Genomic DNA, 12,251 nt, shown 5'->3' with positions numbered 1-12,251 from the left:
CCCTGAAAAGCAGCCCTGCCCTGGAGCTTCTCACCCCACTCTCCACGCACACCCCCACTCCAGACCCTGGAAGGCCGATGCAAGACTGGACGTGACTCTGCCCCAGCCGTGGGCTGAGGGGTCCCCTCCCGCTGTGCTGCCCGTGTGTCCCCTAGCGCCTGCTCTGACTCGGTCCCGGGGTGGCCTCTCTGTGCCTCCGTTTCCCCACCTACGCCACAGACTTAACAACAGCACCTTCTTCCTGAGAGTGCTTCGCGCCTACTAGGAACAAGAGTAAACGTCAGCTTCCATCTTCAACGATTTCTTTCTCTCGTGTGGCGGCATCCGGCAGGACCGAGGTTGGACCATGTCCACCGCACTCAAGGCGTCTGACGGAACTCGAGGGCGAAATAAGAACAAGCCACGGGGAGAGAGAACAAGGCGGCACCCTCAGCCGCGCTACGGAGAGGAGTTTGTGGAAGAGAAATGACTTTGTCTGCAGAGCGCAGAGGGACGTGCCAAGGCCTGCCCTGCCTTGGACCCTTTAGCCAAGTCCATTGTGCCGTCTCCCACACACGGACTTAAAAAAGGTCATGCCCAGTTTTGGCAGGGGACTTGTAAACCCGGAACTATGGTCATTTGGTTTTAAGAAGCCCATTGTCAGCCTGACCAGCAGTGCAGGGTTGGCCAAACTCCATCCCGAGGCTGGACGGTAGCCTTGGAGATTAAATCCTAAATAAACACTCCAACTAAATGCCCATCGACTGTACGCCATAAGGGTCTGTCGCTGGAAATAAGGCAAGAATGAGCCACGATAAGCATCGGCTGCATCGGGGAGAATTCAGGAAGCCAGCTCGTGACCCGACGCCACCGCGTCCTCTTTGGAATTTCACAGTGACAGGCACCGCCTCTGTGGGCTCAGCACGCGGCTCCCTGGAGAATGAATGAGCCGGCACCTAATCATGGCGGGCGGCGACCTGCATCTGCACTGTCCAGCACAGAAGCACGAGCCACATGGGGTCGTCTCAATTTAAACCCGTGGCAGTTGACCCTGGACCAACATGGATTTGCACTTCGAGGGTCCACTTATACGCAAATTTTTTTTTCAATAAATACTGTAAAGGTACTTTCTCTTCCTTATGATTTTCTTGGTAACATTTTCTTTTCTCTAACTTATAGAAAATAGTATGTAATAGTAATGTTATAGTATATAACATACAAAATATGCATTCGTCAACCATCTGTGTTTATCAGGAAGCCTTCCAGTCAACAGCAGGCTATCAGTAGTTAAATTTGAGGGGAGTCAAAAGTCACATGCAGAAATTTGACTGCCCAAGAGGTCGGCACCCCTAACCACTATATCGTTCGAGGGTCCACTGAAATAAAGTTTAAAAGTCAGCTCCTCAGTTGCACTAACCACATTTCAAATGCCCAGTAGCCTGTGGCCACTGTCTTGGACAGTCCAGGTAGTTGTGCTGGACAGATCTGAGCCAGTATATTCAATCAGGCACAGAGACATGAGCCCAACTCACTGGAGAGAATGGTTATATCTCTGGGCCTCACCAGCCAAGGGTGCAATCAGATCAGAGTTTCAGGCAAAGACAGGTGGGACGCAGGAACCACCTACTCTCACCTCTGCTCACCTTCCTGGAGTGCCCCGATATGTCCCTAGTCTCCAAGTCCCGAGGCCTCCGTCCTCTGGTGCACCTGGGCGCACAGGCCCACGGCCAGCCGGAGCTGCGGCCTCACATTTGTGATGGGACTCACCTAGGCAGCCACCCACTGAGCACTATCTAGTTAGGCTTACTGTCTTGGAAATTACCAAGTTATTATAGCTTAATTCTGTTAGAGAAATTAAAACCAATGCTCCTGGAAAGCATGACTCACATGGATGCTTTAAGATGCAGTTACTATCACCAAATGCAAATGTATGTCAAGGGTCCAACTAATTATTCCTAGTAGAGCCCTTCTTTGAAAGTTTCCCAGTCTTTGCTTGAAGATTGCTCGCAGCCTAATTGCATTTCTTTCGGACAGGTCCAACAGAAAATTCAATTGGGAATTTATCTCGAGGTGAAAATGCCGCCTTCCTGCTTTTAAGCAAACTGCCTGAGGTATGGGGAGCTTGGACGGCAGGACTCAACAGAACAAAGAGAGGAAAGCTAGTCACTTCCGACTGGGGGTTCGCATGAATTCCCAGTACTTTCTCTGCTCCAGCTCATGACTCCGTGGATGGAGCCCTTTCAAGAAAAGAAAAATAGACCTTGTCATTTCCTATTGTTTCAAAGACAAAATCCAGCCTGGGAAAGATTACCGCGAGAGGAAGGGCACTTGTGTTCAGATGACTAAACACCAGTCTGACCTGGAAAATGCTCGATTAGTTTCTGAGGAAGGCGGGGAGCTGCAGTTAGAGGCACGTGTGAAATCATGACATTACCTCGGAAGGGAGGAAAAGGAAAATGTTCCCAACTCGTAACAATGATCTACCAAGAGAATGTGTTGCTAATCTATGAAGAATTTCCAAATGCAGGAGTTGCCTCCCAGCTCTGAGCTACTGGACTTCCTTCCTTAGAAGCCAACCTCCGACCTCCGATTGTAAACCCTCTGGGAATCACGAGGCTTCGCTAGCAGAGGTTTTCGTTAAACGAGTCTTGCCTACATCACTCGGTCCATGCGAGTGGAAAATGTCTTTTCTTATTGAAGATGTCTTGGGAAGAAGTCCAGCTTTTTCTGGAAAAAATAAATAAATAAAGATGCATTGTCTCGTGTTTTTAAATGAGGCAGAAAAATTTTCGAGGTCATATTATTAAATGAAAAGTGCCAACTGCAGACCGACACATGGATCATGATACCACTTATGTAAAAGCAGAAGGCTCAACATAAAACCACATTTTTCTGTTTGGAAATCTTCAGGTCTGCTCCTAACGTTGGCGAAGTCTGAGGAAAATGGAGTCTCTCACATACAATACAGCCAGATGTTAAAATGTTATACATTGAGTCAAAAAGTCTGTTATACACATCAGGTTATGTAAAACATGTTCTCTCTCTTACCTTGGTGAATACAAAATTATAATGACCTTGAAGACCAAGTTCAATCTTAGAATTCTGAGGCTTTTCAGGGCTCTGCGTGGCGATGTGGCCACATGGGGAGAGGTGGGAGGGGCGGTCTCAGCCTCTGGCCCCTGGGCCACTTCTCCCTTCCCACCTGACCTCTGTCCTTCCATGTGTCCACGCTCTGTCCCGCTCATGCCCCAAGCAGCCACCACTCCTTTGACACAGCGTGGGACCAGGGAGGTGTACCCCTCCCTCAAGGACGGATACTGGGAGATGGCCGGGCTGGCCCTAGGAGAGGCATCGTGTCCTGGACAGCTGAGTGATTGTCTTCTTCCCTGGACCTCATCAAGACAATTTTTTTGAATCTTCGTCTTCGTGAACCTGTCGGGTGGTACTTTCTCCAAAGAGGGAAGGTAAGTGGAACAGAGGTGAAGTCCCGCGCAGAGCTCAGTCTGGTACGACAGCTGAAACTCCTCAAAGACTGTGCGAGGAGCTGAAATTCCTCCTCCATTGCTCATGGGCTGTGGAGCAACTTCCTAACCTCGCAGGCCTCAGTCTCCCCACCTGTAAAGCCGCTGAGCTTCACCATGGAGCAGGGAAGGAAAGCGGGTCTTCCAAGAAGCACAAAGTAAACGGTGAGGTGAAAGAAGAGAAAATTAGTGGCACGTTTTTAAACAAGGAGTTTTCTCACCAAGAGAGAGACCAATTTCTGCGCTGAAAAGTTTTAAAGATTTTTTTTTTTGACACTTTCTTGGATGCCCTATCCAGGTTAACCCTTCCTTGCTTCCTCTGGGAATCCCCCACACGAATTCCTGCCCGTCTTTGAGGCTCATCTCAGATACTGCTCCTCCGTAAGCCTTTCCAGATTCTCCTGACTGGGATAGCACACACCCCTCTTTTGGATTCCAACATTATGTTCCCTCTGTCTCTCTCGAGGTATTATTAGCTAGGCACTGACCTAGTCCCTAGAAATGCAAAGAATAAGACACCTTCCCTGCCCTCAAGGAGTTCACACTCAAGCCAGAGCTGGCAGACGAGTGCAATGCAGAGTTTGAAAACCATGCCTTGGAAGAGTAACATCAACACAGGTCATCTCTATGGGGCGCTCACTCCGCGTCCGGCACCGCGCTCAGCGCCACACGATGGTACTCACCAAGGAAGCCCCTGGGGCCTGGGCTTTTCGTCATGAAATTATTAATTTACTAATTCAATCTCTTTACTTGCTATAGGTCTTTTCGGGTTTTCAAACTCGATTTTAGTAGTTTGTGTCTTTCTAGGATTTTTAAAAATTTCATCTAAGTTATCTAATTTGTTCATTTATTAGCATACAATTAATTGTCCACTGTGTTCCCTTATAATCTTTTTTTTAAATTTCTTTACTTCTTTTCTGACTCAAGTATCTTCTCTTTTTCCTAAAAGTTTGTCAATTTTGTTGGTTTTTTTCAAAGAACCAGCTTTTGGTTTTGTTCATTTCTCTGTTGTTTTTCTATTCTGTTTCATTTATTCCCATTTTAATCTTTATTATTTCCCCTTTTCTGTTTCTTTTGGCTTAATTTGCTCTTCTTTCCCTAGATCCCTAAGGTGGAAGATTGGATTATTTTGTCTGAGGCCAGTCTTTTTAAGTATAGCCATTTATAACAATAAATTTCCCTCTAAGCACTGCCTTAGCGGCATCTCATAAGTTTGGTATGTTGGTTCTGTTTTCATTCATTTCAGAGTATTTTCTGATTTCCTTTGAGCTGTCTTCTTTGACTCATTGGTTATTTAAGAATTATTATTTAATTCCCACATATTTGTGAACTTCCTCAAATTTTTTCTGTTGTTGATTTCTAATTGAATTCCACTATAGTCAGAGAACATACTTTGTATGATTTCAATCCTTGCAAATCTATTGAGACTTGTTTTATGGCAGACATATGGTTTATTATGTAGAACGTTCCATGTGCCCTTGAGAAAATGTGTATTCTGCTGTTGTTGGGTAAAGTTTTCTACAGATGCCTGTTAAGTCTAGTTGTTTAATAGTGTTTTTCAAGTTTTCTATACCCATATTGGTTTTTGACTACTAATTCTATCTATAATTGAAAGAAAAGTAATGAGATACCCAACTATTTCACTCATATTTGGAATATTATTGTCTATTCCTCTCTTCATGTATTTTGGGACTGTATGTAGCTGCACATATGTTTGTCATTCTAATATCTTCCCGTGTAATTGACCCCTCTATTACTATCAAATTTCCCTCTTTATTTCTAGTAACAGTCTTTGTCTTAAAGTTTATTTTGTCTGATATTAGTAATGGCCCCTGCAGGCCTGTTATGGTTGTAGTTTTCATGATATCTCTTTTTTCATCTTTTGCTTTCAACATATTTATATATTTGAATATAAAGCAGGTATCTCCTGTAGGTACCGTATAGTTAGGTCATGATTTGTTTCTTATCTGTTCTGTCTATCTCTGCCTTTCAGTTAAATTGTTTCATTCTTTCCCGTGTAATCCTTTGGTATTGTTGGATTTACGGCTGCCATTTTGCTTTCTGTTTTCTAGACTCCTAACGGTGACTTTGTTTTTCCTTTCCTTCCTTACCACCTTCTTTTCTCTTACGTGGATATTTTCTAGTGTTCTATTTCCCTTTCTTTATTAAACTTAACTATATATTTTGAGGGTTTTTCTGTTTGTTTGTTTTTGTGGTTTTCCTACAGCTTTCATCTTAACTTACCGGGATCCTCTTCATTCCCTACTCCCCTTTTCTGTGCTATTCATGTTATACACATTATGTCTCTATATGTTACAAACCCAGATCCACATTGTTATCATCATTGCTTTATATACTGTTATATTTTAAGTAGCTAACAGAAGACAGGAAAACACAAGTGTATTCATCAAGGTTTTTTGTTTTTGTTTTTTGTTGTTGTTGTTTTTATATTAACCTTCTTGGTTTTATTTTTTTCTTCTTATGGATTCAAGTTATCATCTCATGTCATTTTCATATTCCAGCATAGCTTCATTTCCACTTCTTTGTATTTTTATTGTCAAAATATTACATTTACTTAAGTTATAAGCCCAGGTGGTGTCTTACAGGGAGAACTGTGGAAGGCTGTCATGGACTAGCCTGGCCAGCCTAGTCAGCCCTGGGTAGTGAAGGGGAGACCAGTCTGGGGACAGAGAATGGCAGGGTTCTGGTTGTTCTTAAACACTCCTGCTCACAGCCACTCAGAAGCCGCTCCTCAGCTTGGCCTTCTCATCCTCTGTACCACCCCCCCCCCGCACCCCTCCCCCCCCCACACACTCACCAGCTTCTCACCAGCCTGTGAGCAGATATCAAAGCTACTCACTCTAGATCGGCTTGCCCACACAACCCCAAGAGAGTGAAAGCAAGGAAGAGAAGGGAGACAAAGTACCAGCTTCCAGAGAGGCTAATGGGAGGTTCTGGGGTTTCTGGAGGTGTGAAGGTGACCATCTTCATCTGAGTTTAACCATGCCCGGCCACATCAGCTTTCATCTGTCACTTCTCAGGAGACCTGCTGATCCACGGGTCCCTAGAGCTAGCAAAAGGGGTTAGGGAGAAGGTGCGGCTGGGGCGTCTCCAAGGCAACTGTCCAATGGACGCAATCAGCCTGAACTTACGGTTGGAAGAAGGACAGGGACACAGAAAGCTGAGGACAAACTGTGGGGTGGCAGCCGGTGGCACTTAACTTTTACCTGCCCCGAGTTTAGCACTGGGGAAGGATTCTGCAAAGGCGTCTGGCGTTATTGCAGACGGGGGACTCCGCAGCGTGCTTACACTGAGTCCTGACATCATGTCCCAACATCTCTCTCTCTCTCTCTCTCTCTCTCTCTCTCTCTCTCTCTCTCTCTCTCTCTCCAATGTGCACACACAGACACGCACACACTCACGTGCGTGCAGGCACACACACACTCCTCTCTGCATCTTTACCCGTGACACTTCTCGCCAGTAAACAGCTACTACTCTAGGGCTCCCGTGTCGGGAAGCAGCCAGCAGCAGCGGTATTAACACGAAGAGGGCGAAGTCCTCGCCTTCCAGCCGCTTACGGTCTCCTGCGTCACCGTGGTCATCCGCAGAGGCTTGCGGCTAATTCTGGGGCTGACCTAAGCTTTTGTTGCCACGCACCTCGGTCCTCGTCCCCATTCTCAGCTTCGTCAGTCCTGGAGGTGACAAGTGGTCCCCAGTTAGTCTAGAACTGGGGCGGGAAGTCCCGTGTTGTTTCTCGAGCCCCGTAAAACCCCTGCTGCGCTTGGCGTTACGTACAATTCTCGAGGTAACGCCCTATGAGGTTAAGTTGACAGAGAAATTGGGGTGCTTGGGCTGGGTTGAGCCGGGTTTGGGAGCCCTTCTCAGAGCCACAGTCATCCCAGCTAAGGTGACCGCCCATGCTGGTTTGCTGGGGACCAAGGAGTTTTCGGCCACACAGGACTATCGGTGCTAAAACCGGGGAGGTAGTCCTGGGCAAATGGACGGGCGGTCACCTAAATGTTCACCTGCTTTCTGACTACGCAGTATTGTATATCGAGGCCTGAAGAATAGAAATCTCACACAGCAATAAACAGACACAGGGTTCTAAGTCTCATTTTCCCTAGAACCGTGTCTCTGAGAAATATTATAGCATTTGCTCCATTTCATTTTATAAAACATGTTGAAAAATAGCCATTCATTTCTAAATCCCTCTTTTCAGTTACTATTAATATCCTTAAAAAAAAAAAAAGGCGATTGGAACTAAAACCTCACAGACTTGGACTAAACCCAAAGGGGCATATTTATTTCAGCAAAATTCATTCAGGGTCTTGAAAGTCAAGTGTGTGAATACAAAATACACCTTTTCAGTCTAAAATAATGCCCTTTTCTGCACTTGGATGGCTGAACTGTGACATGTCAGGTTGACATATTCGGTGCCCCCAGGAATGTGACCCTAGAAGAAAAGAAAGGAGAATGTGGTGGTGTAGAGGCCTCCGGGCTGCTCAGGGCTGCCAAGGCCGGCCGGCTGAACTTGGCTTCTGGGAGGGTCCAGTCTGTCCGCCTCTCCTTGCTGAGGCTCCCATCTTACCCTATCCTGCCTCTTCCTGCTCGTCAGGGGGCGGGGGGGGGGATGGTCTGTTCACATTCTCCTTCACAAGCACAGCTGTCATTTGCCTCAGCTTCAGCTCCTCGCCCTGAGTCCAGCAGGAAGGTGTTTCTGGATCTCACACAAGGTGGCTTTATGGGGGCTGGGGGGATCCATCAGCGCCTTCAAATTCCAGCCCTATCAACACCCAGACGGGGCGCCGTGTTCTCCCTCTCACAAAGATCATCCTTCCCTAGGGCTGCAGAAATGCGGCTTTCATCCTTTCGTTTGTCCTGCGTTCATTTGTTCCTTCCACCGGAATCGTTAGCTGTTCGGAGGACAAACAGAACGCACATGTGTGTGCGCGTGTGTGTGTGTGCGCGCGCGCGCGCGTGTGCCTGGGCACACACAGGCTGAGTGTCTGTCGGTGGGTGTGTGCAAGCATGTGTGTATCTCCCTCAGTCCGTAAAACCAGGCTGCGAAGGGCCTGAACAGCCGTCGCGATCACCTCCCAGGGACGAGCAGTGCCTTGCGCTCCTGCCCTGGTGAAACGTGCTCTCCCCGCAGCCTGCCAGGCTGAGAAGGTGGAGCAAAGCGGTGGAGAGAGGCTGGCTTCGCGCTGACGAGCTGGGTGACCTTGAGAAGCTTATCGACCCTCCCGAGACTCAGTTCCTTCATCTTTAAAATAAGAATCCTAACATCTCCCTCGGGATTCTGATAAAGATTCCAGGAGAGACAACTACGTGTATCAGTTAGCGTTAGATTTTCAAGAAGCAGGAAAAGCGAAAGATGCACGTTGATCTTCTTCCCGTACTCCGGAAGTCAGAAGCTGTGCACAGTGCGGCTTCCCTCCGCAAGGCCACCTCGTGATCCATGGTATCTGAGCTGTAGGGGCACAATAACCTACCTGCACATCGCCTGCGGCTGGAAAGAGGGAGCGGATGAGTGAGAAGTTGTGTTTTTTTAGAAGTCGCACACAGTTTCCCATTTCAATCCCATTGGCTGCAAGTCATGAAGCCACACACTTCAGTAGGAGGCTGAGAAACGTGTGTTTTGTTTTGTTTTGGTTTGGTTTGGTTTGTTTTATTCGAGATGGTCATGGCGCCAGCTGAATACTGGAGTTTCTGCAGCTGTGGAAGTGGAGGAGAGATGCTGGGGACCAGCTGGGTCTGCCGTGGTGCGTGAAGCACTTAGCTCAGCATCGCGAGAGTTCCCGGGACGGATCAAGCCATCTGACGCCCAGTAACCGTGGGAGCGAGGATTTCCTGAGCTCAGTCCCCGAAGAGGGAGAATGGCAAAACCAGGGCATCTTCTTCCATCTTCTTCCATCTCTGTCTCCTTGCACATGAAGGGCGGCTTCGTGGAGGAGGTGGTCCCTGAGCGAGCCATTGAAGTACAGGTAGAAATCGCGTGGGCAGAAGTGTCAGGAGCAGCAGGAACTGAGGGTGGAGGCAAGAAACGAGGAGGCCATTCGGGGACTGTCGGGAGCCCTAGAAGCAGAACCTGAGATGGGGATCTTTTTCCGGAGATGATTAATGAGGGGGGGGTGGCTCTCAGACCAGGGCGGGGGAGGCAGGGTGGAATGCGAGGAGCCAGCCAGAAGGATGTGGGTGCAGCCTCCTCCAGGGGGGCTCTGGGGCAAAGGGTGCACAGTCAGTCTCAGGCATGGGGACCCACCGAAGAGACTCCCCCTTGGCAGAGGGCCATCCCCCAGGACGGTTGCGGGAATTGAGCAGACAATGGCTCACAGCCCTGGGGGTGCGTGTGTCAGCCCAGCTAAGCACACGGGGGCAGCGTGTGCTCAGCACTGACCAGCTCAGGGGAAAACGGGCAGCTCCGTGCGGCAGGAACGTGGGGTGCAGGGAGGGACCGAGGGTGACACTCATGTCGCTGGGGGTGGGAAACCATAGGGTAGCCAACTGGGCCCGGATCACGGCACTAGCCAGTCAGTAGGTGGGTTTCGAGCCCCCACGGGGACCCAGGACTAGCCTTTGCCTCGGGAATGAGGACTTTGGGCCAGACTCTGAAGTTGGAGGGCGACCCTGGAGGAGACCAACGCCGAGTGGTCATTTATTGTTCTCTGGCCGCCCAGTGTTAAACCAGCCCCCATCCGATGTCGGGGGACCCACCACCGTGCGATTCTTCACACTCTGCCTCCTGTTGCAGAGATGACAACGGCGGGCTCTCTGTTCTCCCTGACCGCCGTCCGCCAGAGCCTCCCTGTGAGCTCAGCTCGGCTACTGGGGGCTCCCGCTCAGGACTTCGAAACAGGAGAAAGTGAGGAGCGGAGTCAGGGAGCAGAGGGAGGGAGCCAGGAGAGGCGCCCGGGGTCTGCAAGCAGAGGTGTAGCCTGTTCCTTATACAGCTTCACGGTGGCATGCTGTGCCCGCGGTCCTGCCCGTTTCCCGAGCCTCCCATTGATGTTCTGAGCCAGGCAGTATCCGTCCACTGCACTACCAGCCCCCCACCCCCCGCAAGCTCATCGGAGGCATCTCCGTCGTTTGCTGCCATGAGCTCACTGTGGGATTCAGGCAGGACCGGAGCCGAGACGAATCAGAGGCAGAGGTCCCCGCTGGAGACCGCAAAATACTATGAGACTCCAAATCGCCTTCTCGATGACCCCAAAACAAATGATATTTCATCATTTTCAGTGGTTGAGGTGCTCTATTTTATTTTATTATAATTTTTGCTTATAATTCTTGGTTGAAATGGAGGAAAGTGGATTTATCCTATCTGAAACAACTAAAAAACTGAAGAAGAAGAAGAAGAAGAAGAAGAAGAAGAAGAGGAGGAGGAGGAGGAGGAGGAGGAGGAGGAGGAGGAGGAGGAGGAGGAAGAGGAAGAAACAACGTCTTCAAGACGTCGGACATCAGCATCAGGCAAGGAGGGACAGGGCTTGCCCCTCTCTGCCTTGAGGGCAGAGGAAGGAGGGCCGGCCCAGGAGGAGCCCAGCGGATGCTGGAGACACAGAGGGCGGGTCCGAGGAGCCCTGGGTGGCTGGAGCGCCTGGCTCAGAGTGTTGACGGTGCAGCAGGTGCACAAGGAAAACCCAGAGGTGAGCAGAGGGCGCCCTGGACAGCGTGCTGATCAACACAGGCTCAGGAGGGAACTGCTGCCCGAGGCCAGGGAAACACCACGTCAAGGACTGGAAGGAGCAGCGTCCTGCGTCCGGAGCTCACGGGAGCGGGGGTGCCCGCTCTGGCCGGCACTGGTGGGTCGTCGGCGGGCGTCTGGTTCGTGAGGGCCTCCCCGCTCCCTCCGGCTCCGTCGTCGCTGCGGCCTGCTCCCCATGAGTGCCCGGAGCTACAGAGCTGAGGACCCGAGGGCCTGACGGCCACCGGCTTCTGCCTCTGATTCCACTTGGCCACCACTTCCTCCTGGCTCGGTCTCCCGCTATTGAGACTCTTTCTCACAATGACAAAGTCTTGAGCTAATACGTAATGGGGCTGTGTTTGTACCCAAGGATGTGTTGCATTTCCCACAGCTTTATATAAACTTCCTCTTGCTGACACAGCTCAGAACGCAGCTGGGCTCACAGGCTGTGAACTTTTCTTTGAGATTCTAAACTAAGCTGGCTTCTTTTGCGCTCAGTTCCCCAAATATGGGCTCCGCCCCACACTCTGAGAGGCGTGCCTGGGATGGGCTGACATCTGCGTGGGCAAGAGCTGCCCAAAGTGCTGTCCCTGGAGGCAGGAGGCAGCGGCAGGCATCCGGGCACCCGCGGTGCGTCCCGTCTCAGTGGGAGAGGCGGTCCCCTTCAGCACGCGGCCCGGACCAGCTGAGCTCCGCAGCTCCCTCAGGCCCAAGCTGTTCCCCAAACTGCTCATGCTTGCCTATACTTTTGCGTTATCCTCGTGTTTTAAAATGTAGGTTTTATTATCATTCAGGTGCAGTGAGCGCATCAGGTCAGGAGACTGCTGATGCTCAGAGACAGTTGCTCCCCGTTGCCACCCCCTCACACAGGGCCACGGCCAGGCCATGCGGGGAAGCACCCGGCTGGTCAGGAGGCTGAGGGAGAAAATGAGGGCAAGCGCCTTTGTTGTGGCTTCCCAGGAGGGAGCGGGCCAGGCCAGGCAAGCAGGCTTGGGAATGGCTAGTTTGGATAATTTCAGGAGGCTCTGGAGCACGGGGCTATCTATCCCTACTTGTCTGGCACTGGCCCTAGG

At 50.1% G+C, this 12,251-nt stretch overlaps 1 protein-coding gene across 1 annotated transcript in view; it reads left to right on the top strand.

The window, feature by feature from the left end:
• Positions 1 to 4,401, top strand: part of EVA1C (eva-1 homolog C) — a 77,798-nt gene extending 73,397 nt beyond the window's left edge. Inside the window, exon 8 of the mRNA XM_036218918.1 lies at positions 2,014 to 4,401. Coding sequence (XP_036074811.1) covers positions 2,014 to 2,168 — 155 coding nt within the window. The 3' untranslated portion in view covers positions 2,169 to 4,401. The remainder of the gene's footprint in view (positions 1 to 2,013) is intronic.
• Positions 4,402 to 12,251: the final 7,850 nt, after the last annotated feature.

Source organism: Rousettus aegyptiacus, unplaced genomic scaffold (assembly GCF_014176215.1).
Source record: "Rousettus aegyptiacus isolate mRouAeg1 unplaced genomic scaffold, mRouAeg1.p scaffold_m13_p_4, whole genome shotgun sequence".
In the NCBI taxonomy this organism is placed as follows: Eukaryota; Metazoa; Chordata; class Mammalia; order Chiroptera; family Pteropodidae; genus Rousettus; species Rousettus aegyptiacus.
The sequence above is the reverse complement of the archived record's forward strand: the minus strand, read 5'-3'. Positions and strand labels throughout refer to the sequence as shown.